Genomic DNA, 25,843 nt, shown 5'->3' on the forward strand with positions numbered 1-25,843 from the left:
GTTTGCCTGAGATCACAGAACAGGTAGCAAAGTCAGCATCTGAACCCAGGATATCCAGGACCACAGCGTGCAAACTTATTCGCCCTGTGGAATGGACTCCTTTTCTGATAATAGCATAAGGTTGAGAAGGCTTGCCTCTCTGTGTGAAAAAATAGTTAAAAAAAAAAAAAGAAAGAAAGAAAAAAAGAAGGGCGCCTGGGAGGCTCAGCCAGTGAAGCACCTGACTTGGCTCAGGTCATGATCTCACAGTTCGTGAGTTCAAGCTCCGTGTCGGGCTCCCTGCTGACCGCTCAGAGCCTGGAGCCTGTGCTTCGGATTCTGTGTCTCCCTTTCTGCCCCTCCCCGACTCACACTCTATTTCTCTGTCTCTAAACAATAAACATTTTTTTAAAAATTTAAAAAGAGTCATAAGGTTATCGTCCACCGAGAGAGCCCGGGAGCAGCTGAAACACTGTGGCACATCACAACACGGTGAACTGTGTTGACATCCACGGCTGGAGGCCTGGGAAGCTTCCCGTGGGGAGTAAGAGGAACAGAAACTAAGACCCTGCCCACAGGACCCATTCCCCAAATCAGTGCTGTTGGGAAGAAAGAGACGGGAGCTCTATATGGTGCTGGAGGACAAGGAAAGAGCTCAACAAGCCCCCTGACCTGTGGTCTTCTCAGTAAACACGACTTTGGACTCGGCTGTGAAGTTCTGTCCCGTGAGGATCATCTGCTGGCCCCCGTAGACCAGGCAGCTGTCGATGTCCTGTCTTTCCACCATGGGCAGCTCGTGGGCGGAGCGCTGGGCTGAGGGCGAGGGAAAAAGAAGTCATCGCAATGGCAGAAGAAGTCTGCTCAAAAGAGGCTGATTTCACGGCACGCCCCGCCCACCTTTGTCACCTGCTGTCATCACAAACGTGGAGCCATCAGCCCCCACAACGGCTGACCCCGGAAACAACATGTTCCTGTCTTAGTGCCCTAGGTCGTTAGGGCTAGTCTTCTTCCAACAACGCATGTTGTTTTCACAAATCAAGGGACAGGTGTCTGTTCTCCCAACGGGGAGGAAAGGCAAGTGAGATCTGATCTTTATTTTACAGAAAAGGGCAAGTCAACTTTTTCATGAGAGCACCCCTTTGCCAGAGAGTACTCTCTCCTTGTGCCCCGGATGTTAGCAAACGCTTGAAGGGACCATGCAGGCTGACACTAGGACCCGGTTCCTGCAGAGTTCAGACATAGTCGCTTGGCAGTTCCCTGGCAATCCTGAACTCAGTCTTCAAAACAACATCACCTTGCCCCATCACCTCTCTGACCTCACTTTCTAGGATCCCCCTCCTTGCTCACTGTGTTCTAGCCATGCTTCTAGAATGTTCTCAATGTCCCTCAAACACACTCCCCAACTCCTATTTTTGCACAGTTGTACTTTCTAGTCCCACCCTCTGTGGAAAGTTCTTCCTGATGATCTACGTGGTTTCTTTCCTCACTTCTTGCAGGTTTCTCCTCAGGTGCCCCCTCCTCAGAGAGGCTTCCTTACCCTACCCTTCCATCCTCCCACCTTGAAGGTAAAACAGCAGTACACACCCCGTCTGTCTGTGTCTCTCCCCTCCCCCTTCCCCTTTATCTTGCATGACCCTGTTTTATTGGGTCACCTGTCTTTCAAATCTCCCCACACTAGAATGTAAGCCCCGGGACGGAGCTCTGTACTGCTGTAAGCCCAAGGCCAGGAACAGTGTCTTCTTGGATTTAGTAGGAGGTGCTAGGGATGAATGGACAGAAGGATGGATGGATGGATGGATGGATGGATGGATGGATAGATGGACGGACAAAGGGACAGATGGAAGGATGAATGGATGGATGGACAGATGGATGGATGGATGGATGGATGGATGGATGGGTGGATGGGTGGGTGGATGGATGGATGGATGGATGGATGGATGGATAGATGGACGGACAAAGGGACAGATGGAAGGATGAATGGATGGATGGACAGATGGATGGATGGATGGATGGATGGATGGATGGATGGATGGGTGGATGGGTGGGTGGATGGATGGATGGATGGATGGATGGATGGATGGATGGATGGGTGGATGGATGGATAGATGGACGGACAAATGGACGGATGGAAGGATGAATGGACGGATGGACAGATGGATGGATGGATGGATGGATGGATGGATGGGTGGATGGATGGGTGGATGGGTGGGTGGATGGATGGATGGATGGATGGATGAATGGATAGATGAATGGATAGATGGACGGACAAATGGACGGATGGAAGGATGAATGGACGGATGGACAGATGGATGGATGGATGGATGGATGGGTGGATGGGTGGGTGGATGGGTGGATGGAGGGACAAATGGAAGGATGGATGAATGGATGGATGGACACAGATATGGATATATCTCAATATATCTTAATATGTACATACACGGAAGTCTCTCTATATCTAGATCCTCATCTGTATCTATAATGAATGAAAGATGAAGAAACAGAACAGGTCTATGCTGAGTGTTGAGTCACAATGATATATGCTCACAGCAACTTTCTGAGGAAGGAAGTATTAAAATTATTCACATTTGCCTGGGGAGAAAACTAAAGCTAAGAGAAGTCAGGTCAGGGTGTGTGGTTAAACTTAGGTCTGGGCCTCAGAAGATGGTTTGTCCAGCTCCAGAGGCCCCAGTCCTTAGTCACTGCAGCCGGCCACTGATTGTTCTGGAACGCAGGCTGCAGGGAAGAACGAAGACCCTCTCCAGCCCCCTTCCCTGCACAGGGTGAGAAACACATCCCAGTCAGCAAGGGGGACTCATCTGCCCGGGCCTCGCCTTAGCAGCGTGGGCTGACGAGGCCGGCCCTCCCCTTATGAGTCAGCCTGAGCTCCTGGCGTTACTCCCAAGCCCAAGAACCGGGCGGAGGGCCAGCCCTTTCCGTGCCAGGGGCCCGAGGACCTCCCCATCCGGGAGCTGGGGCAGGCAGCAGCCGCATGAGGCCTGGGGGCCCAAACCTAACCCTTCCCTCCTGGCCGGCCTGGACCTCCAGGTGGCGAGCACGCCCCTCCCTCCATCCCGAAACCCGCTCCTTCAGGAGCAACCGTGCAACTGGCAACATTTCAGGAGTCTACGGTGGACCCGCCAGATGCTCCCAGACACTTCACCTTGAAAGTGCAACCCAATGACTCACAATGATCCCCTGTCGGTTTCACCCCATCCCTGGCTCAGCCCAGGGACCAGCCAGCCAGTGCTGAGCCCAGGGGCTGCCGGTTCAGAGCATACATTCAAAAGGCCTCTCTGCAGAAGCTGCTAATTTCTCCCACATGGGCTGGGTCATTAATCCCTTCTTTCAGTATAGGAGTTTTGTAGGACTTCCTAATTGAGCTGCCACAAATGGAGATTTATGAGCAGTGAAGACACCAGTTGTATCGCCTGGAAAAGCAGGTCCCGACTTTTAAGATCTGCCTCTGATGAGCCTGGGGGGCAGCTGGGGGCTTCGGGCCCCAGGAATGGGTGCCCCCCCCCCCACCAGGAATGGGGGGCTAGAGCCATCCCTCCCATTCTGCAGGTGGAAAGCCTGAGTCATCACTCCTGGGCAAGCCAGCCAAGGGCTTGCAGCCAGCCGGGCCGGAGACTGGCCGTGGCCGTGACTCTCGGCGCTGGGTGGGAAGCTGGCCCGGAGGGCTGCTCTGTGAATCACTGAGCATTGCTGTGAACACAACGGACTGCTTCTCCTGCAAAGCCTTGCGGTTTTGACCAACCAACTTTTTCTCCCTCTGCCGCATTTGCATTTCCCACCCCTTCTCCTTATCTGAAGGAAAACACTCTTTTTAAACAGAAGTTTAAAGAGAGAGGATGACGAGAGTCCAGCCCAGCTCCCGGTACTTTCTTTTGCCTCCTCTCCAGTCCTGAACCCCAAGCGGGAACCCCAAGAGTCACCGTGAGCTTGTTAGAAACGCAGGGCTATGGGCCCCACCCCAGACCTCCTGAACCCAAGGAAGGGCTCAGTGTAATAAGGAATCCATGTGATCGTTGTGCACAGACCGAGAGGCACTCTTAGCTCTGGGGGCGCATTAGAACAAGCCAGGAAGTTTAGAAAGTACGGACACCCAGGCCCTGATTGTAGAGCAGGGGTTCTCCGCCTGGGCACTACTGACCTGTGGGCTGGACCCGTGTTTGCTGTGGGGCTGTCCTGTGCACTACGGGATGTTTAGCAGCATCCCTGGCCTCCACTGGATGCCAGCAGCACCCCTCCCAGTTGACACACGGAATTACCCCTAGATATGGAGCTGGATGGCCCCTGGGAAGGAGGGGCCCCAAATCGCCCTTGGATGAGAACCACGGACTCCAGGGGTCGGAGGGGAGGACCCCAGCCTACATTTTTTTTTTTTTTTTAAAGAATCCTTAAGGCTTCCAATGGGCCCCACAAGGTCTGATCCACAGCACCATCATGGCAGGATGATGCAGGACCCTGGGAACCAAAGGAGAATTCTGGTTTCCTGCTGCTTGGGCTCTGGGGTCAGAAAGCCCTGGTTTCAAGGGTTTGCCTCCTGTCACCTCCGTTCTGTGCGTCCCTGGGCAAGTGACTTCACCTCTCTGGGTCACAGATGCCGCCTAAGAGTACCTGCCCTCACAGGTCTGCTACAAACAGTACGAGACAACATACTACATGTCAACATGGACGCAGTCAGGACAGACCTGGGAAACTGGCTCATGTCCATAACCCAGATATCCGTCCATGGACGGATGGATGGCCGACGCGTGGTATACCCATACGGAAGGACGATTCAGCCATGAGAAGGAATACAGGCTACACCACAGACGAACCTTGAAAACGTTATGCCAAATGAAGGGCCCGACACCAAAGGACAACTGTTCTATGCTCCATATTCACAACACTCAGAATAAGGGCATCCATTGAGAAGGAAAACGGACGGGGGAGCCCAGGAGTCTGGGGTTCCTTTTTTGGGGTGGTGGACAGGCTCCATACCCATACGGCTGGTGGTAACGCCACCTCGTGAGTGTCCCCCACGCCCCAGAACTGTAGTCCTTACGGCGGGCTCAATGGTAAACTGTGTTAGGTGTATTTTACCACGACAAAACAGGACAAAACAGGACAAACACAAGACCATCGAGTATAAAACAAAAGCTCTCAGCCAGGGCCTAGCACACAGTAACCATTCGAGAAACTATTCTTTAACACTGTTAGCTTCCAAACTGCCGCTCTTTCTTGCCCAGCCGTTTTCAAAACATTTCCTCATCTGTTATCGTAACAGACCCTTACATGACGGCCCTGCTGGAGCACCGAGGGAGGCACTGTTCACGACACTTGAGGGACTGAGAAACAAATCCTAGGCTACTCAGCTCCATCCAGGGGCGGCCCCAGCTTGGGTGCGGGCTAGAGCGTTGGGCGGTCCTCGGTCCTCGCTCGAGTGACCCTCACGTGGGCTTCTCCAAACCTGGCTCCCCACCTGTAAAGTGCAACTGTTCCCAGACCCCCCTCCCAGGCCGTCCTGAGGCATCCATGGGAGAACGCACACGAAGCGTCTCTGCCTCGGTAAATTTCAGCCAGCAAGGTCACCGACGCTAAAGCCTGTAGTTTCTCGAGTACATCCCACGCGCCAGGCACTGGCTAAGTGTGGCCGCCTTACAGTCAGTATTTCGCCAAATGTGTGCCGACCACGTCCTGTGTGTTTACACGGCCCGTGTGCTCTGGGCGCCGCTGGTCTTGGTGGATCCTGAACCATTAGCTAGGATTTCCCAACCTTCACTGCCAAAGTGTCTCCAAGTAAGGTCCCCAGGTCACCTGGTTGGAGGAGGTGCTTAATCAACATGCAGCTCCACAAGCCACCCCTCAACCCACTGCACCCGGAGCTCCTAGAATTTGCATGTGAACAATCTTTCCAGGTGACTTGTTGCCCACATTTGTTTAAGAGCCAACTTTGACTCTGAAGAGGCCACATCCGGGCAAGGGGACCTCCTCCAGGGAATGCCCCTGCATCCTCAGAGAGCCCAGAAGCAAAGCAAACAAAGCCAATTAGCCTCCGAAAGAGGAACTGAAGAGAGGCAAACAGCAACCAAAATTACCCTCCTGGGGTCTGCTTCTTCCTCTCTCTCTGATGCAACTTCTCACACCTATGGCTGCTAATTGGACCGACACCACCCGGGACCTGTGGGAGGGCTCTCAGGAAGCCCGGGCCCACACCAGCCCCCATCAGCAGCCCCCTGACTCTCCTTCAGCCTTTCCACCAGTAGAGAATCTAAACCACCCAAACCGGTTACCCTGCACTGTTCTCCCCCCAGACCAGGGGCCACCATTTTAAAGCCATCCCGAGGGCCCCGCTCTCGCCTGTGGGTGAAGTCTAGGCCTCCTGTTCCAGCTCAAGCTTCTAGGTGGCCCTCACCAAGAGACTTCCCCAGGCCTCCCTCCTGCCCCTAGATTCTGGCACGTCATAAAGGGGCTCGGGGCTCCTGTGTTTTACGAGCTCTGAATCAACAGGGCACTGTTGGTTTAACCAGTTTGGGTGTTTGCTTTTACCAGCAACAGTGGCTGATGGGGAGCGGCAAAGCGGTGAGGGGAAATTCTCACCGGCGTGGGGTCCTGCGGGGTCTGCCCGAGTCAGCCTGGAGACGGAACATTTCTGCCTGCCTGTCTAGGATCCGCCCCGTCACTGGGGTGTGTGGCCAAGAATTACGATCTGCCCGAAAAACCTCAGGAGACAGGCAGGAGAGGCTGGACAGAGAAATCTGATGCCGCAAAGTAGGTGGATTCTGCTAATAATAGCGAATAATTACAGCTGCCATAGAGAGCGCCTGGGTTTCCAAGCACTTCACGTATACATTTTTGTTTATTATAACACACGTGAAGAGGCAATTTGGGGCCGTGGGTAAAAGGCTGCTGCCTAAGTCCAAAGCCCAGCTCGGTGACCTCCGAGCTTTGGGACCGTGGGCAAGTCCCGTAATCTCTCTGTGTCTCTCTTTTCTCATCTATAAAATGGGCATAATCAGAGTACCAGCCTCATGGGGCTGTTTGCAGATTAAATGAGTTACACGAATGCAAGCTAGACTGTGGGATTCCACTACCCTGAGAGGCCCCTCTTCGGTAAAGGCTTCCCCGTGGGAAAGCCGCCAGCCAGCCCAGGCAAGGAGGGGCCTCCCGGAAGCCTCGTCCTGGCCGAAGCCCTGACCACCCCTGGCCACAGTGCTCCGGCTGCTGCACACCGTTCTGTGTCTCCATCAGGCCACCGTCGTTGGCTGATGTATTCCGGCCCGGCTCAGAATAAGGTGCTGACTCAGACCTGGCCGGAGACCGGCCCCTCAGGCCCCTCGGCCCCTGCCCCGGATGTTCCCCGGTCTTCCCTGGGAAGTGGGAGGTGGGACAGCAGACCCCAATGCTCCCTGCGTGTGGGGTCCACCTCTGTGAGGGTCCTGTCGGCACTCACACCACAGGAGTGGGGTACCGTGGGCACGAATACACGGGGTCCGCCGGGCATGTGACCACCTTCTAACTCCAGGCCTCAGGGGGCCTCAGCTTTCTCACCTGGAGTATGGGACAGTGACGTGTGCCCTGAAGGGCTGGTGTATCTCAGCTCATCGAACCCACAAAGCTCGTGGGCCATCGCGGGAGCTCCTTTCTTGTTCAATTACTATCCTTTTCCAATGTGCTAGCGGGGACATTCCCACGTGTCTCCATACAAGACCCTCCCCGAGAGCTGCAGGCCTCTCCGTGAGCTGGACGAGTGTCCCGGTCACCGAAGGACCCAGGTGGCCTGGACGGGGGAAAGGACACGGGTGCCACCTCCAGCTCTGCCCTTCTCCTTGCCAGCCGCGCGGCCACAGCAAACCCCAAAACTCTTCCAAACCTCAACCCCCTAGAACAGGAGCTCCACGAGGGGGGCGTTCTGGGCCCCCGACGGTCGCTGGCAGGTGCCAATCCAGCAATGTTACTGAGTGCACCAGCTGAGCCAGTCCGCGAGGCGAGCCTCACCGTGGAGCCAAGTTCCGACACTCGAGGGTCAGGGGCGCCGCATGCCTTCGGTCGGGGGGGGGGGGGGGTGATGCCTTCCCCGCAACTGTGTGACCGGCCCGGTGAAGGGCCGGAAGCTCTGTCTTCAATCAGCGGAGAAGCCACCCGGCTCCTGCGTTCCCACCCCCGCACCCAGGTCTCCTGCACGCACCCCCTGGCCCACGCGCTCCTCCGGTCAGGTCACTTTCCAGGTCCCGTCTCAGCAGCAGGGCGTGTGCTCGGGGCCGGCACGCCTGAAACAATTGGTGTTTGTTAACCTTGGCAGGCACAGAGCGGCCGTGAGAGGCCCAGGCAAGGCCGCTTTGTAAAGAGGTGGGGAGGGCAGCCAGCAGGTGTGAGACACCCCACGAGACAGGCGCTGGGTTGGCCTGTGGTGACCTCGGCTGGCACCTGCCATGTGTACACGCGTTCGTCTGGCCCCGACGGGAGCCGAGAGACACCCAGTGTTACTGTCCCCATTTTACAGATGAGGAAGCTGAGGCACAGAGTGGTAAGTGACTTCCTGGGACCAAAGAGCCCGTAAGTGGCAGAGGCATTTCCTTGAACCCAGGCCCACACCTCAGCACTACCCTAGCCGGCTTCTCCCCGTCACACAGGCTTCAACGTTGCCGGAAACGTGGCTTCTCAGTCGTTGCTCAAAAGTCTCCTTGGAGGGCAGGGGGCTGACAAAGGCCTGGCCTAGCCACCCTCCGCCCGATGCCCGAATGTCGCCCACGGTTTACTGCTACAGCGCCGCGGGGAAGGGACGCGGAGCCCTCGGAGGGTCGCCGGGCTGGTCTCTGGCTTACACGACACGAGGCCAAACTTTCGGTTCCAGCCCAAATTAATCTGTCACTCGTGACCTACCTCAACCTTGGGCGTCCCGAGATCCAGCACGATGTGGAGGTCACGGCTGGTTTGGTCCATTACTAGCTGTGTGACCCCGGGCAACTTATTTAACTTCTCCGTGCTTCCGTTTTCCCAACCGTAAAATGGGAACGGCCATTGAGCTCAGTGTTTTTATGATGATTCGGGGGCAACACAGAAGGTGCCTGACGCACAGCAGCTGACTGTGGTCACTGTTCCTCTTCCTTCACCTCTTCCCTGCCGGGTCCCTGTGGTCTCCTTCCTTCCTTCATTTGGTCTTCAAGCATGTATGAGCATCTACTATGTGCCAGGGACCGCGCTAAACAAGTTTTGGAATATGCATCCCATTGTGTCAGCCCCCTACTTAGAACTCAAGCCTTCCCATGTCACTTTGAACAAAGTCCAAGTCCCCAGCTTCATCTCGGACTTCTGATCCGTATTCACTCCACATAGCCTCCCCAGCTGCCCTTTTTTTCCCTGAAGATGTGGAACTTATCTCTGCCTCAGGGCCCTTGCACTTACTGTATCCTCCAGCTGGGCCATGCTCCCCCACCGCTCAGGTTCAGATTAATATGCCACCTCCTCCAGGAAGTCTCCCCTGCTCAGCACACCCAAGGCTGCTGCTGCTCAGCCCTCCCCCCAAGTCACCAACGCATAGTCCTGGTTATTTTCGTCATCACACTTCACTGTTGAAAATGATGGTTTTCATTATTTAGGGTGGGTTTTCCTCGCTAGAATGTGGCCTGCACGAGGACCAGGACTTTTGTCTTGACCACTGTTTTATCTTATCCCCAGTGCCTAGAACAGCGTATCATGCGCTCCAGATGCGTTTTCAGTGGAAGAATCCACGTTAAGACGCCCACAAGAATTATGGAGGTCCTCTCGGCCTCTGGCAGAAGCAGGTGAACGAGGTAAGCAGCCCTGCTTCACAAGAAAGGAGGCAATATGCCAGTCTGGTCCCGCTGCTTCTAAGATTTTCACAAAGCAGTGCCGTGTGATCGCCCGTCTCCCAAGCCAGACCTACAAGAGTCAAGCGGGGCAGAGAAGGAAAGCTGGCGAGGGAGGGGAACACGGTCGGGTTGTCCAAGTGCTTGCTTCCAGGAAAGGGCATCCGAGGTGGGCCAATCTGGGGGTGGTGAATGACGGACCCCGACCCTACTCACCCCTGACACCAAAATTAGCCCGAGATGGAGTGCATCCCTAAACCTAGAACCCAGCATCAAAAAGCTTCTAGAAGAAAACGTAAAAGGATACCTTTGCTTCCTTCATACCGGTAGAAATTTGTTGGGGGAATGCAAAGAGCACTAATCCCAAAAGAAAAGAAAATGATACATTGGGATTTAGTCAAAATAAAATACTGACGCCCAAGCGTGGACCGGGGAAAATATTCATCCTACACACATCGGACAAAAGGCTCCTACCCAGGACGCATGAACAACTGACGCGTATTAATAATAACAAGAGGAGTGACCCCATCGCAAGAGGGCAAAAGCTGTGCACAGACAGTTCAGCAAAGAAGACACCGGGACAGCCAGCAGGTGCACACGCCAGCACTCAGCATCGTGAGCCGCTGGGGAAACGCAAATCATGCAGGAGGAGGTCCACTTTCCGCTCCCGGAGTGGCTCCCGGTAGAAAAGACGGGCAGAAGCCAACACCAGTAAGGACGTGGGGCAGATGGAGCTCTCATGCACTCTGGCTCAGAGTAAATCATTTTATGGTTTGGAAAATACATAGACTGGAGCATAACCTTTCCCCGTGAACCGGCCATTCCATTCCCAGGTGTTCACCCAAGGGCAGTGAAAGCATTTGGATCAGAAGGTTCACAGCAGCCAGAATCACGTGATAAGAGCAATGGCTCTCAAAAGCACCGAGCTGATGCTGGGCGAAACCAGCCAGACACAAAGTACACGCTGTCCAATGCCATGGCGTGAGGTTCTAGAACAGGGAAAGCTAATCTCTGGCGATAGAAATCAGAACGGTGGTTGCCTGTGTGTGGGGATGGGGAGGCGGCACCGGCTGTGGGGTGTGAGGGCCCTTCCAGGAGGGAAGGAAATGTCCCGCATCTCCTTGTGAGCGGTGGTTACGCAGGTCCGTTGAATTGTTGAAAATCACTGAACTGAAGACGCACGCTCTGTGTCATTTGTTGTATCTCAATTAGAGCTCGGTGACACACAGTTATGTCACGAGAAGGGAGGCACTGAAAAGAGCATGTGAGAAAACCCACTTTCTGGTCTACACCATGCACCCACGCCCCAGTGCCTACACAAGGAGCAAAGTGGATTCCTATTCTGTGCCAGGAGTGGGCAGGACTTGGTGGAAAACCGCCTTGGGTGTTCTCTCGAAGAACAGAGAGGGGCAGGGAGGAGATTCCCAGAGAGACGCTCATGGGACAAGGCCTTCGCACCTGCCGACAGCCCCCTTCTGCTTCCTCATCACCTTCTTCTTGCGCTGGGCAGCCTGGAGAGGCTGGCGTTCACTATTTTTGTTTTAAACAAACATTTTAGAGATAGGTGCTATGTGCCAGGCCCTGGCTGATGCCTTCTGGTCTCTGTCCTTACAGGAGAGAGACCAAGGAGTAAATTGGGTTGTCAGCACAGAGCGGGGGACCTGTACCTTGTGGGGTCGGGGGCGTGCGTCCTCCCTGAGGGGCCATGGACACAGCAACCTTGGATAAGGAGGAGCCAACCGAGGGACCGGAGGGGGCAAGGTGAGCGGGCCCCACACTTCCCAGCACATCAGAATCACTGGATGACCTCCAAAAACTCTCCATGCACAGACCCCACCACAGACCAAGGGACTTGCCATCTTTGGGGTGGGATTCGGGCAACACATTGGGGGGTTTTCTGTTTTGTTTTTTAATAACTCCCCAGGTGGTGCCAGTGTGCGACCAAGTTTGAGAACCAGCGTTCTGGATGGAGGTGACAGTGTGGGCAAAAGCCATGAGAGAGGACAGAGAAAGAGCCCAGTGGATTTGGGAACTGAGGGCCAGAGATGACTGAGACATCAAGAAATGTAGCTGAGGAGGAGGGGTCATGGGTTGAACAAAGCCCCAGGCACCCAGAACCTCAAACGTGGCTGTATTTGGAAATACGATCTCTGAAGGCACAAATAAGGTAAAACTGGAGGGTGGATTGTGCAGGATTAGCGGGGGCCCTGAGCCCAGTGACAGTGTCCTCATAAGAGACAGAGAAGGACACACAGACAACAGGGTCACGTGAACAGGAGGCAGAGACTGGAGTCACGGACCCACAAGCCAAGGAGAGTCAAGAGTGCCTGCCGGCTGTTGCCAGTCGCTAGGAGAGGGGCCTGGAACATCCCCCCTTCAGAGTCTCCATTAGGAACAATCTGACGGTCACCTGGATTCTGGGCTCTGGCCTCTGGCCTCCAGAACCCTGAGAGCAGAGTTAGATGTCTGTCGTCGGGGAAGACAAGCGTGTTCCCTCCTGAACTCTCCCACGTTCCCAGAGAAGCCGGGGAGACCCGGTTATCCGTCAGGACTGGGAAGGGTTGGGGACGGCACCCAGAGCCAGGCGGACTGGAGAAGCTTCGAAATCGGCTCTGCTGACAATCAGGGAGGGGACTGAGAGCATCTCCTTGGCAATACTGAACGTCTCGTGGAAAGAGAAACACACAGAGCACCCGTCTATGCAAAGGTGACGTTTGACCTCCGGCGTGCTATGCATCAACGTAAGGAATCTACAAGTCGAGCAAATTGGCCTACTTTCCCAAGAGTGGCCTCCAGGGTTTGTCCTGTTTTCGCTAGAATCTGAGAACTCATCCCTGATTCCCCAAGACGTTATATAATCAGCACCTCCAAAGTAAGGTAGCCTTGCCAATAAGTATGAGTCCACTGAATGTTTTTCTTACCAGCTCACCCTCCCCAGGGGGCATATACAAAAGTCAACTAGTCAATAAATATTTATTGAATATCTCCCGAAGGATCATCACTATGTGCTACGGACTAGTCGTCAATATTTACTGAATCTCTAATAGTAAGCCCATTAGTCAATAAATATTTATATTAACGATCAGGCACCAGTCTCGGAAAAGAGAACAGAGGTGGCAATAAAAAGGACAGAAGATTCTGGGTGAGAGAGCGTGTGGCCAGCTGGTGTTCAGTCTGGCCCTGCAAGAAACGTAGGTGTTCTAGAAACCATAAGAAGGTATTTCACAGAACCAGAAAGCTGGAGACCCTAGCTCTACTGAGTAAAAAAGTGAGTGAATCACTTTACCAAGAAAGTCTGTTTCCTTATCTGTCAAAAGGAGGTAGTTGAATCAGCCAAATATAGAGAAAAAAAAAAAGCCCATGTTCAAGGTTCAAATGACTTCATGACACCCTGAAGATCTTGCTGGTGGTTCAGCGCTGATCCTTCAACTCTCAGATCAACATGAGATACACTGACCCGAGGGACCCAGAGACGGAGAGGAACAGGGACTCTGGCGTGTGCTCCCTCCTGAGGCCGCCTGCTCCCCACCTTGCTACAAACCACAGCCCCATCCTGTCGAGTGAGTCACCTGCCAGAAAAAGGAGACCTTATCTTCTCAAAATCCCCCAAATTACTGAGGAAGAGCCCGGGTTTCCTTCCCAAAACATCTCGAGATGTTCAAAACCATCACCGTAGTGAGGCAGCCACTGTGCCCAGCGCTCAGGGGACAGGGGTGGGGTCTGCTGGGTAGAGGAGGGGAACTCCCATGTTTCTGACATAGTTTTCAACACTTGTTTTCCCTTGTTGCGTGCTGTTGGGTCTTTCTCTTCTTTTTTTTTTCAACATTTATTTATTTTTGGGACAGAGAGAGACAGAGCATGAACGGGGGAGGGGCAGAGAGAGAGGGAGACACAGAATCGGAAACAGGCTCCAGGCTCTGAGCCATCGGCCCAGAGCCTGACGCGAGGCTCGAACTCACGGACCGCGAGATCGTGACCTGGCTGAAGTCGGACGCTTAACCGACTGCGCCACCCAGGCGCCCCTGGGTCTTTCTCTTCTAAGGTCAGAGCAGAGACTCAGCACCGTGTGCGGCCCGATCCACATCGTGACTCCCGTGGCTGAGGAAATCCTAGGGCCCCTTCATCTTTTTTCCAAAGACCGACCAAGACCAAGTTCTGGCTTCTCCCCCCAAGAGGGCCCACAGTCTCTCCTCACTGGCTTTTAACCCCGAGGGCCAGGGGCGCCTGGGTGGCTCAGTCGGTTCACCGTCCGACTTTGGCTCAGGTCAGGATCTCACAGCTCGTGAGTTCAATCCCCACATCGGGCTCCGTGTTGCCAGCTCAGAGCCTGGAGCTTGCTTCAGATTCTGGGTCCCCCTCTCTCTCTGCCCCTCCTCTGCGCGTGCTCTCTCTCTCTCTCTCTCAAAAATAAATAAACGTGAAAAAAAAATTTTAATCAATAAATGAAATCCTGAGGGCCCGTCTTCCCCAACCCTTTCTGCCTAAGATATTCATGCTTTTCCTTTACTCATTAGTGTCTGATTAAGACTCTCTCTGATTAATCAAAGCCACATGAAGATTTTCTCTAATCCACATGGTATTTTGGATTTGTTGCTGCTTTTTAAAAATCAGGAGATTTGGGGTTTATCTTAAAAAGCCAGAGGATCCGGCCACCTCCGAGTCTCCCTGCCCACATGGAAATGCCGGCTGGAGTTGTAGAAGGCAGGCCCATTCAGGTGGGGAATGTGCCTTCCTGGTCCCTGGTCCCCACCACTCTCTGCTGGCTGCATCTCCACTTATCCGTGTGACCTCCCCGGCCTCTCTAGGCAACTGAGTTTTGTGGCACACAGTTAGGGTAAAATGCTCAGTAAAAAGGAAACAGAATCCCGAAACATAATTGCATACGGAACGTGATCGTAACACCATAAAAACTACTCTTCGAAGAACACAGAAATAACATAAACGGCTTTTGTTTCTGCAACAACGTTTACTGTTTTCTTCTCTGTGCTTGGACGAATGATTTCTAAACTCTCAAACACTGAGCCGACGAGAAGCTTTGCCAGCTCTAACTGCAAAAACTAATCATGTGACTTGCCTCAAGTACCCGTGAATGAGCCCAAAGCGCCTTCTTCTTTCAAAGCCCGATGAGAACTGAGCCGCGTTTCTGCTCAGAGCCCTTCCACACGGCAGATCTCGGCCACTGCACACGAGATTCTGAAGTTCCTCTGCATTTTGGTTTGGGCACAGTGGGCAGATTCTCAGTGAATAGGCACGGATGGGCCGAGGGTGACAGCAGGGGCTGGGGGGGGGGGGGGGGGGGGCGGGGCGGGAGCACGGTCGTGCGTGCCAAAGCTCCTGTCCCGATCCCAGCCCTGCTGGCCCGGGGTGGCCAACCCCTCATCTCTCCCCCTCCTCTTCTGTAAAACGAGCTAGAACCTCCGTGATATTCAAGGAGCTACTGACTGCTGGGCGTTCAGCATCTTGACCAGCAGAGTCACCGCTCGGTCAGCGAGAACCACTGAGAGGCTAAGGGAAAGGAAAAGAGGACACTGGGCACAGTAAACTCACTCCAACTGCATCTACCTTTTTTACGACCAAAACGTTTATACGTTTTCGAATCCTCTAAACAAAGCCGGAGGCTACTCGTTAGCTGTATTATTTTTTCATTTCCTGTGAGGCCACAAAACCTTCCACAAGCAAATGAGAGCGGAGAGAAGTCGTTCAATGTGCTCTGGGTCTGGGCCCTCTGGTCACCTCGGGCCCCCTGTCGACCCCTGCGGGTCCTGCGCATTCTTGCTGAGCACCTTGCCCGGGGCGGGAGGTCACGTTCAGTATACGCGGCGAAGGCCGACGCTGCCCAGCGCCCAACTTACAGCATTCGATGGGGTTGGATGCAGTCTGCAGGGAGATGATCCTCCCGCTGGCCTCTGGAATGTGCACCCGGAAAACCAGCCGCACCCGCGTGTTCTTCCTGCCGATGTCCGTCTCGCCTTTCCGCAGCTCGATGTCCGCGTTCCTCAGCTTCAGGATCCCCGCACAGTCAATGCTGCGAGGAGGTTGAGAACCCCACTTAGAACTGACCATCTCGGTGAACAGGCAAGATCACCCACAAAACCACCTAAGTCAGTTAACCAAAACGGTTCCACCGCCAGCCACAGACGGGGAGGTGGGCGGGGGCGGGGAGAGCGGATTACAATCCGCCAATCAGGATTCCAGCCAGGAACGGACTGCCCAGATGGGGGTCAAACACTCACAAAGTCACTGGAGAAATTCCCCGGTGGAAAGTACCTCCCTAGGGAACTTTTTCATGCCAGTTTCCCTACTCTCAAAAGCGTCTGACAAACTCAAGTATGCAACTGGCAAAACTGATTGGAGACTCTTCGATAGGTAAGAGGGGTGGATCAGCGTCAAACGTCTTTAATGTGACAAAGGTACTGTGGTCACCAAAGAACCTAGGCGTTCTAGTCCTGAGGAAATTCACGCTCAACTATGTAAAGGTAAAGAGTCACCGTGTCTAACAGTTCAGGAAAAACCGAGGAGCAAAGGAAGTGATAAAGCAAACGTGGAAAACGTTCACAATCGGCAAAGCCGAGCGAACGGCAGACAGGGTCCTCTGTAAAATTCTCACCGTTTGGAAGTTAAGGTTATTTTCTAATAAAGAGATTTTTTTTTTTTTTTAACTCCAGTGCACGGGTGCAACGTTTCCCAAATTTGAGCTACACGCCTATTCCTTTGTGAGTTTCAACCTATCTGCGTCTTTAAAAATTTTCTTTAGGCCAAATACATTCTGACACGTAAATCAACTTAGCCTCATCCCAAGTAACCTAATCCAAAGACGCATAGGTAGTCTTTCTCCCAGCACACAAGAAAAGTATTTAGACATAAAGCTTTTGAAATAGAAACTTTTCAAACAAATCTCTATGGGCCCATCGCAGAGTGGGAACCACCATCCCCGACTCCTTCCGCCAACTCAACTCCAGAGAGTCCCCGCTACCAAATCCCTGCCCCTGGGTCCCCCTCACTTCCCCATAAAGACCCACCACCCTCGGCCCCCAAGCCCTTACGTCGCCCTCATGTTGTTCTTTGGCTCCAGAGGGATCTCCAGGACTTTGGTGTTGCCTACGATCTTCTCATAGCTGGTGGTGGTGACGGTTTTTCCCGTGATGCGGTGCACCTGGTAGAAAGCGTGGGGCTTAAGGATCCGCTCGTCAGCTGTCCCAATGAAGATCTGAAGCCCGAGGGGCTTGTTTTCCATGTAGCCATGGAGCTGTGGGGGAGAAAACAAAATCAAAATATTACACACCTCTAGCATGCAGGGTGCTGGTGGGTACAGTCCCTCAAAAATCTGAGAAGCTCCTGGGCAGCAGAAGGAATGCAGGACTGCCCCATCACCTGGAGGAAAGGAGAACTAGGAGGAACCCTGGTGTCCCAACAGAAGGGCTGCTCAAACAATGAATTACAGAGATCCTCTCCAAGATGGAGCCGTTGCGACCGTGAGAAGGTAGGAGATCAGAACTGTATTTACGGAGAAACAGCCGGAAACTGCCAGTGCTCAGCTGCCAGCAGGGTGGTGGGGAGAGTGTCACATGGTGGTGAGGACAAAAAAAATAATCAGGAAAGATAAACCAGAGCTCTTGACACGGGTTGCTTGGGAAGATCAGAAGAAAAAACTTACGCTTTTTACATGAATATATTCTAATCAACAAGTTAGATTTTTTTTTTAATTAAAAAAAAAAATAAAGAGCAAGGCTAAAGTGCCATCATCTGAGTCAAAAGAAAATTAAAGACTGGAGGAAAATGTGTGCGACACAGAACGGGCAAAGGATTAGTACACAGAATACATAAAGAATGCCTACAAATGAATAAGTAAAGGACAAGATTCCTGGCCATCCTGTTTAAAACTGAGTCTTACCCCCAGTGGGTAGGACTATCTCCTTCCTTCTTCTCTATCTGCTTTTCCTTCTTTTTATCCCATCTAACATTATTACATAGCTTCTCAATTCCTTTTGCTTAGGTCCTTCTCCTACAACTGGACTACCACCTCTCTGAGGGCAGGTGTGTCTGTTTATTTTACTTGCCACAACATCCCTGGCACCCAGAATAAGGCTTGGCACGTGGCAGGTATTCCAGTACACATTTGCTGAATGAATTGACAAAACTATCCAACAGAAAAATGAGCAAGAAATTTGAACAGGCAACTCACCGATAAACAAATGGTCATTAGCTTGGAAAAGATGTTCGATTTGACTTGTAAACGGGAAAATGCAAATTACCTTGGGATACCATTTTTTTGCCTATTAGAATGGCATGCATGTTGGTATTTGATACAATCACGTGTTTTACAGACGGCACACAGGCACTCTCTCACGCAGCTGACGGGAACATAACCTGGTATAACTATTTCAATTAAAAATTAAAACTACATATGCCCTATGACCTGGTAATTCCATTTCTCACTACGTACCCTAGAAAAAAAATCGTGCGGTCAGGAGTCATGCACAAAAATGCTTACTAAAACAAATGAAATATAAAGAATTAATTACAGCAATAGGCTTCTGAGTAATATAAATTGTCCAGGCTAGGGGTGCCTGAGTGGCTCAGTTGGTTAAGCATCCGACTTTGGCTCAGGTCACGATCTCATGGTTCACAGGTTCGAGCCCCACGTCGGGCTCTGTGCTGTCAGATTGGGATTCTCTCTCCTGCTCTCGCTCTGTCCCTTCCCAGCTCACTCTGTCTCTCTCTTAACATAAATAAACTTAAAATAATTAAAAAAAAAACTAGGATCTCCAATCAACTTCCATAAGACAAAGTCTCTAAGGCAATGGAGGACGACATGTGGTCCAGAATTGCGGTGTCCAACACAATACATACAAAAATTAAATAAAATGGAAAATTCAGTTTCTCAGTCATGCTGGCCCCATTTCCAGTACTCAGTGGCCACAGATAGCTAGTGGCCACAGTGATGGACGGCACAGTTACAGAACACGTCCGTCGTCAAGAAAAGTTCTACTGGACGGCACGGTTCCGGAAAGACGGGAGTCCTCTCGTGTCCTTCTAAAAACCATACAGAGACAGGCTGGGAGTGGAGCAGAGCCAGGTGACATCTTTTTTCATAAGCTGCCAGGCCGACACCCACAGCATTTCCGTGTGTCATACACACCCAAGAGTTGCCCAAGGGCAAAGATGGAAATCCAAGTCAGAACCTCTCATCTTTCTCCCCCATGCCAAGTGCAGAACAGGGTCCTGTTCTGCACAAATCAAAGGAAGGAGGTCCGAGTTGAGAAGAGATTTGTTTTTGTTGGTTTTGCTTTACATTTGGACCCAAGATAAACAGATTTCCTCACCTCCTCTTCTGGATTGATCAGGAGGCGGTAAACACAGCATCCCGCTGGGTGGAGAAGGAAAAGTAGGTCGGACAGAGAGTGAGCCCCGATGGTCTCAGTCCCTTCCTCCTCCCCAGGACAGAACAGATATTGCAGCAGCCTGGGTGTATTCATGGTAAACAGCCCTGAAGATAAAACCTGTCCCACCCCTGGGGGCACCTGGCTGGCTCAGTCGGTTCAGCGTCCAACTCTTGGTTTCGGCTCAGGTCACGATCTCACGGGTTCGTGAGTTCCAGCCCTGCACAGGGCTCTGCACTGGCAGTGTGAAACCTGCTTGGGATTCTCTCTCTCATCCTCTCTCTGCCCCTCTTGTGCATGTGCGTGCTCTCTCTCTCTCTCTCTGTCTCTCAAAATAAATAAAAGTAAATATACTTTTAAAAAATTGTGTCACATCCCTACAGTTCTACCTGAATCCAGCCACTTCAACCTCTCCCCTTTCAGGCACACCAGTCCCAGCATCCATGCGTCTCCCTGGGGTGACAACGACTTCCCCTAACTGGTCTCTTGCGGCCTTTCACAAAATAGCCCAAGAGCCTTTAAAAAAAAAAAAAAAAAAAAAAGTGCAAATCAGACACAGACACTCCCCCGCTTACAACTCTCCAAAGACTTCCTGTGGCCTTAGAATAAAATCCAAACGTGGTCTATGAGGCTTCCGCCGGCCCAGCCTGTCACTTCTCCCTCCACCCCACTGAGTCCTGCCAAAACCAACCACCTTCTGCTCCTGGAGCACACCCAGCTCTCTCCAACCCCAGGGCTTTTGCACAGCCCTCCTCTGCCTAGAACACCCTTCTGCTGGTACAGTTCATCTTCAGAGCTCTTCAGATCCTTCCCGAACCACATTATGCACTTACACCCAAGGCTGAAGCCAGGTCTGGGGGCCTTACAAGACCCACTTGTTAAATTTTTAGGAATTTTAAGAGTCAGTGGGTGCCACTTTGGTCACTTGAAGTCCCCCACAGTAGGGATACCGATACCCCCCAAAACTGGCAAATGCTACAAATCGAGGCTCTTTTTTCTTTTTTCCCCCAGAGAATGGATGTTCAAGGTTCACTACCACACCACTGGCACGATGACTTCATTACCACCTGAGGTTTTCTTGTTTTGTTAGTTGTTTGCTTAGTATCTCTCTCCCCCACCGAAACACGAGGTCCATGCATCTTGGTAGCAGGAACTTTGTTTACCGTGTTCAGCGTGATCAGTAAACATACTGGATTCGTGGTCACCATCAACAACGACGCGTCAGCTCAATCATACTTCCCACAAGCCCAGCACCGAGCTCGATGATTTACGTGCATCACAGCTCTGTGTAGGCTGGACCCACCGAGGCTTGTGCAGGACCAGCGATCTGTCCCAGTTAACACAGCTAGCATAGGACGGAGTTAGGATGTGGATTCCGGGCTCTCAGGCCACCCCCTTAACCGGCACATGCTCCGTGTCCTTGCCACCTGGGTCTACAGCTGCTCTGGGGTCTAGGACTACAGGGCAGAAATGCACGTCAGGAAACACAAGTAAGGGCTCAACTGTGAGATCAAGGGTGTTGGGGGAGCAAGAGGGGGATGGAAGGAGAGAAAGAAGGGCATCAGAAAATTCAGCACAAACAATGTTTCTCCTTTGTGGAGGAAGAAACCCACTCCTTCAAGAAGGATGTCTCTGCATTCCAGAGCTCCCCCTGGTTGGGTCGGACCAGCTACTGCGGTGCATACAGATGGGCGCCCACCTCACTGAGAGGCCCCCTCTCCCAGGTGACACCGGAGAGGGCTCTGGACTCGGGAGAAAGAAGAAAGGATTTCGCCCTCGGCCAGTCACAGCTGAATTTCAATCCTGCCTCGGTTTCTGAAAAGCTGTGTGACTTTGGAGCAGTGGCTCCGCCCCTCTGAGTTTCAAATGCTCCCGTAAAACAGGGACACCACCTCCCACTCCCCAGGCTCTTTCTTTTTTTTTTTTTTTTTTTTTTTTTTTAAATTTTTTTTTTTCAACGTTTATTTATTTTTGGGAGAGAGAGAGACAGAGCATGAACGGGGGAGGGGCAGAGAGAGAGGGAGACACAGAATCGGAAACAGGCTCCAGGCTCTGAGCCATCAGCCCAGAGCCCGACGCGGGGCTCGAACTCACGGACCGCGAGATCGTGACCTGGCTGAAGTCGGACGCTTAACCAACTGCGCCACCCAGGCGCCCCCCCAGGCTCTTTCAAAGACAAAGTAAGATGACTTCTGTAGGGTGCCCGTGAACCGAGAATCTTCCTGGTCACCGGAGGAGGATGACTCAGAACACAAAGGTAGTACTACAGAACTGAATGGAAAGGTAAAGGTTGTCTGCGAAAGCCCGGTAAAGTGGAAAACAACCCGAAACATGCTTGTGGGTGGTAAACCTGGGCATTAATTCCAGTCTTCTCTGCGGGCTAACAGCCCCTCTGACGTGGGAGCTGGAAGGAGGCAGGGCCCAGGGAAGAAAGCTCGCCACCTCGCATGAAATGAGAAAGAAGAACACTTCCCCTCCACCCTCGGACCTCCACCCTTCCCCTCCCCGAGAAGGACCAGCAGGTGCCCAGGGCCCCGCGTGCTCATTCGGGACAGTCCTGCCAGCAATCTGGAGGTTTGGTAAGAAGGGCGCGTAGCCATTTACTTGCTTCTCCAAAAAACTGAGCGATTCGGGTCTCGCCAAGAGCGCTTCGTGTCTTGGGATGGCATGATCGGCCCCTAAGGCCCCCTGCACCCTGTGGTCCCCATTTTAGGGAGACTTCGGTCACGAGGCCTCTTTCCAGGCTTCTCCAAGGGTAAGGTCTTCCCAGGGGCCCGGGCAAGCAGAAATCACCTTCCGGCCTTAGCAGACACCTGCTGCAACCTAGAAGCTCAAGGTCAGCCGGTCTCCAAAGCACAAGAGGCTCCGTCTCCTGCAGCCGAGGGGAGAGCGAAAGTTCTGCTTCTCGTCATTTCCCAGGCGGCTGACAGGGTTCCAGGAAGGAGGGATGTCTCTAGGGCACATCGTGAGGTTTGAGACGCGGGTAGGGAGTGGCACAGCTGGTGGAATCTGCACAGCAGGAAAGCAGGGTTCCTCCTTTTTTGGACGAGAAAGCTGAGGCTCGGCGGGATTGAGGGACCTCCTCAAAACCCTACAGCCCCAGAGCCACCGGGTGGAACCCCAGGGATGTGGCCTTATCGGCTTCCTCTGTGTCATACCTGCCTCTTAACTCAGAAAAAGGCCAACTCTCCCGGAACCCGGAGGAGGCATTTCAAGACAGGCAGGGGCACCCCCCCCCCAGCTCAGCAAAAAGGACCCAGAGGGGAACATCGGTGTCCACTCCTCAGAGGCGCACATGTTCACAGGGAGGGCTCATCAGACCCTGCCTCCCACCCACCCCACCCCCTGCCAAATTCAAGTTCTTCCCGCTCCCAACAGCAGTTTAACTGCCACGGTGCACAGATAAAAGGACACCGATCTTTGTTGATATTAACCTTACAACAAGACAAAGGAAAAGTGAGTGACAGCTCATTCATGGTCGGAGAAACAGACCATACGAAAACTGCGTAAGTTTATATTATAAAGGAAATACTCCCTCAAAATAAGTAAGCCTTTTAATGTATTCCTTCCAGACGTTTCCTCTAGGCCCACATATCTGGGGTTCTATCTTACATGCTATTTCCACTTAACAATACAGGGTGACCATGTCCCCTTGTCACTCGTCACTGAATCTTGTCTAATGAGGCGATCTCAAAGGGCCGCACGGTATCCAGGGCTCAGACTAGCAGGACCGGGTCAGGTGCCTGGGCACAGGGTCACGTGATTTAAGGAAGGCCTGGTTCTGAGGACTGTCTAAATGCGAGGCAGGCGCCCGGGAGAGAGTGCGGCCTTAAACTCTGCCCCCACCCCCGCCCCACCTGCCTCGCCCTGGCGTTTCCGTCCTATTCCAGGCCACAGCTTTGACCTCCCCACCCCCCCCCCCCCCAAGCTGGGCAGTGAGCTCGCTCTAACTCTCCCCTGCTATGAACGCTGCAGCGAGTGCTCGGAGAGGACATTTCCTTGAAAACGATTTTTCTATCGACTCCGCTCAGAGCTTTTTAAACACTCTCAGATGGACAACTGCCACCGCGTCCAAAACGTGGGACTGATTTTCAACATGGCAACCGGCCAAAGAAACTGGTTTGAATTTTACCAAAATCAAACTTTAACAATGTTAAGTAGCTTCTTTTGTTGTTGAATTTGGAATATTAGGAAATTGGTACCGTCCTCAAAGACTTCACTCTGAAAGAAGAGAAAAGCACCTAAGGGTGTTTTCTTGCGCTTTCCCCACAGGCATGTGGGGAGAAGATCTTTACAAATGTGCACGCATCCCAGATTCCGCCTTTATTTTGGGATGCGAAGAGTGTGGAACTTGCCTGCCCCCCAACCCCCTCCCCCAGACACAGACCCCCCCCCCCCAGACCTACACACACACACACACACACACACACACACACACACACACACACACACACACACACACCAGGCAAACCAGACCATGGTTTTGCTCTTGCCTCAGGCAACCCAACAAGCACTCCGTACCCATCTAGGGAGCACACATTAACTTCGCTAGAAATGCTAATTCCCGGGTTTCTAATCCTGGCCCTAAATCCTAATCCCTCTCCCTCATACAGGCTCCACCTCAAAGTCCTGTCAATTCCATTGCCTAAAGTGCACTCTCTCCCTCCATCGCCTCCTCCCTCGTCCCAACGCCCACCTTCCCCTCCAGTCCCCACCCACCATCGTCCACCCTGCGGCCAGGATGACCTTTTAGACGCTTCAGTTGGCCATCGGTCTCTCCCGCTCCCACTGGCCGCGATGCCGCGCGTGGCCCGGCCCCTCCCCGCCGTGCGCCCCGGCCCCTTACAGGATCTTCCCTGCGTCTGATCGTCGGGAACGATCTCCCCCCACACCCACCTCTGTCCTAGTTAACTCCTGGTCACACGGCAGAGTGTGGCTCCAATCTTAACTCCCACGGAAGTCTTTCCTTGCTCCCCAGGTGGGGCGGGGCCCCTCAGCAACCACCTCCTTTGCTGCGTTTACCACCAGTACCAGATAGAATTCGTTGCCCCATCAATCGCTGCTTGTCTCCCCGCTTCCGTCCCTGTAAAGTTCCATGAACTATGCAGCTGCCCTTTTACAGACGAGGAAGCTAAACTCAGAGACGTGAGCAGCCCCCTCCCCGGCACGCGGGCAGCAGAACAGGGATTCGGATCCGGGTCTGGCCTCCTTCATCTGCTCTACGTGCCCTGACACCACAGACAGAACAAGGGCGCCGCCCAGGTGGTGACCCTGCTTGAAATACATAAACCTAAGAACAGAGCCCGCAGAAATGCGGTGCCGACAAATCCGTGGCAGACGATTTTGCGGTTATCTTCCAAAATTAAAGATGTAATTCTACTGCTAGTGAGTGGGCTGGCCGGAGGATACCCTGGCAGATGTACAGAAAAAAACAAAGGACAGGGTTATTCAACGCAGCACTCTTTAAAATAGCAAAAGACTGGGCCCAATCAAAAGAGGGCTGGTTAGGTTGGTAGTAATATGTTACGCAGTATAAGGCTGTTACGGTGAAGAATGAGTATCCTAGGAACTGGCATGACAATGACTATGAAGGGCATCCATTGGCATTGTACAGTGCACAACCTGGGCAACTCTAAGGAAGCGCTTCATATCCAGATATAAAATCATCTCCAAAATGTACCATCAATAGTAAGAACGAATATATCCATTTCTGTTATGAAAGTGTGAGGGTGGGGACTCTGTGTGTGTCTGTGTGTGTGTGTGTGTATCCAAAATAAAATTTAAAATAAAAATAGAATCAGACGCTATTTCTTAAAATGTCCACTGGATTTTGATCATTCCCAGGGAGAAGTTCTATTGTCCCAGGAGCCCGTGGTTGTAGCTCCCCTGAACCTATTACAATGATTACGACTCAACAGAAAAATTATTTTCTGAATGTATAATGTAAAAAAAATAAGGCCAGGGCACCTGGCTGGCTCAGTCAGTTGGGGCGTCTGACTTTGCCCCAGGTCATGATCTCGCGGTCCATGAGTTCGAGCCCCGCGTCGGGCTCTGTGCTGACAGCTTGGAGCCTGGAACCTGCTTCGGATTCTGTGTCTCCCTCTCTCTCTTCCCCTGCTCTGCTCACCCTCTGTCTCTCTCTCAAAAACGAATAAACGTTAAAAAAAATTTTTTTAAATAAGGCCAAAACATTCTTTCAAAGAAAGAAGACCCCCCCCCCATCCCCGCTTTTCTCTTTGTGAATCTTGACCTTTCTTTTAAAGGCCACAAGGAAGAAACCCTGAAGCCGTCAAGGCATAGAGGCACGCCCCATCCCGTCCTGCATGCCAAGTAAAGACCCAGGACCCACCCACGGGAACCTCGGGGGTAGGAGTCCAAGGTGGGACCCTTCAGCGAAGGAAGAGGAAGGCCCAAGCACCAGCAGGTTCCCTTGGGGTTCGGGGTATGGGGCCTACAAACCAAGAGAGAAGCAAACCACACGCCACATCCAGGCGAGTAACAAGTCTTGGTGACTCAACGCTCAAAATCCACCCGAAATCTAACTGCTTCTCACCAGCCCTATCACCACCGCTCCGGTCTCAGCTTCTACGGTCTCCTGCCTGGACTGGTGCAGTAGCCTCCTTCCTGCTTCCATCCATCCCCGCCCTCCCTCCCCTCCCCCTCCCCCCG

At 52.7% G+C, this 25,843-nt stretch overlaps 1 protein-coding gene across 5 annotated transcripts in view; it reads right to left on the minus strand.

Annotated features, from left to right (window-relative positions):
• The window catches only part of NFATC2 (nuclear factor of activated T cells 2), a 162,008-nt gene that overhangs the window by 62,175 nt on the left and 73,990 nt on the right, over nucleotides 1–25,843 (minus strand). For all 5 annotated transcript variants that reach the window (XM_086702497.1, XM_086702496.1, XM_086702493.1 and 2 more), the window contains 3 exons: nucleotides 16,838–17,040; nucleotides 15,647–15,819; nucleotides 652–792 (listed from right to left, as the gene is read on the minus strand). In XM_086702497.1, the coding sequence (XP_086558623.1) occupies nucleotides 652–792; nucleotides 15,647–15,819; nucleotides 16,838–17,040 (517 nt within the window). The remainder of the gene's footprint in view (nucleotides 1–651; nucleotides 793–15,646; nucleotides 15,820–16,837; nucleotides 17,041–25,843) is intronic.

The sequence above is a fragment of the Puma concolor genome, chromosome A3, assembly GCF_028749965.1.
Source record: "Puma concolor isolate L17-30 chromosome A3, mPumCon1.1.hap2, whole genome shotgun sequence".
In the NCBI taxonomy this organism is placed as follows: domain Eukaryota; kingdom Metazoa; phylum Chordata; class Mammalia; order Carnivora; family Felidae; genus Puma; species Puma concolor.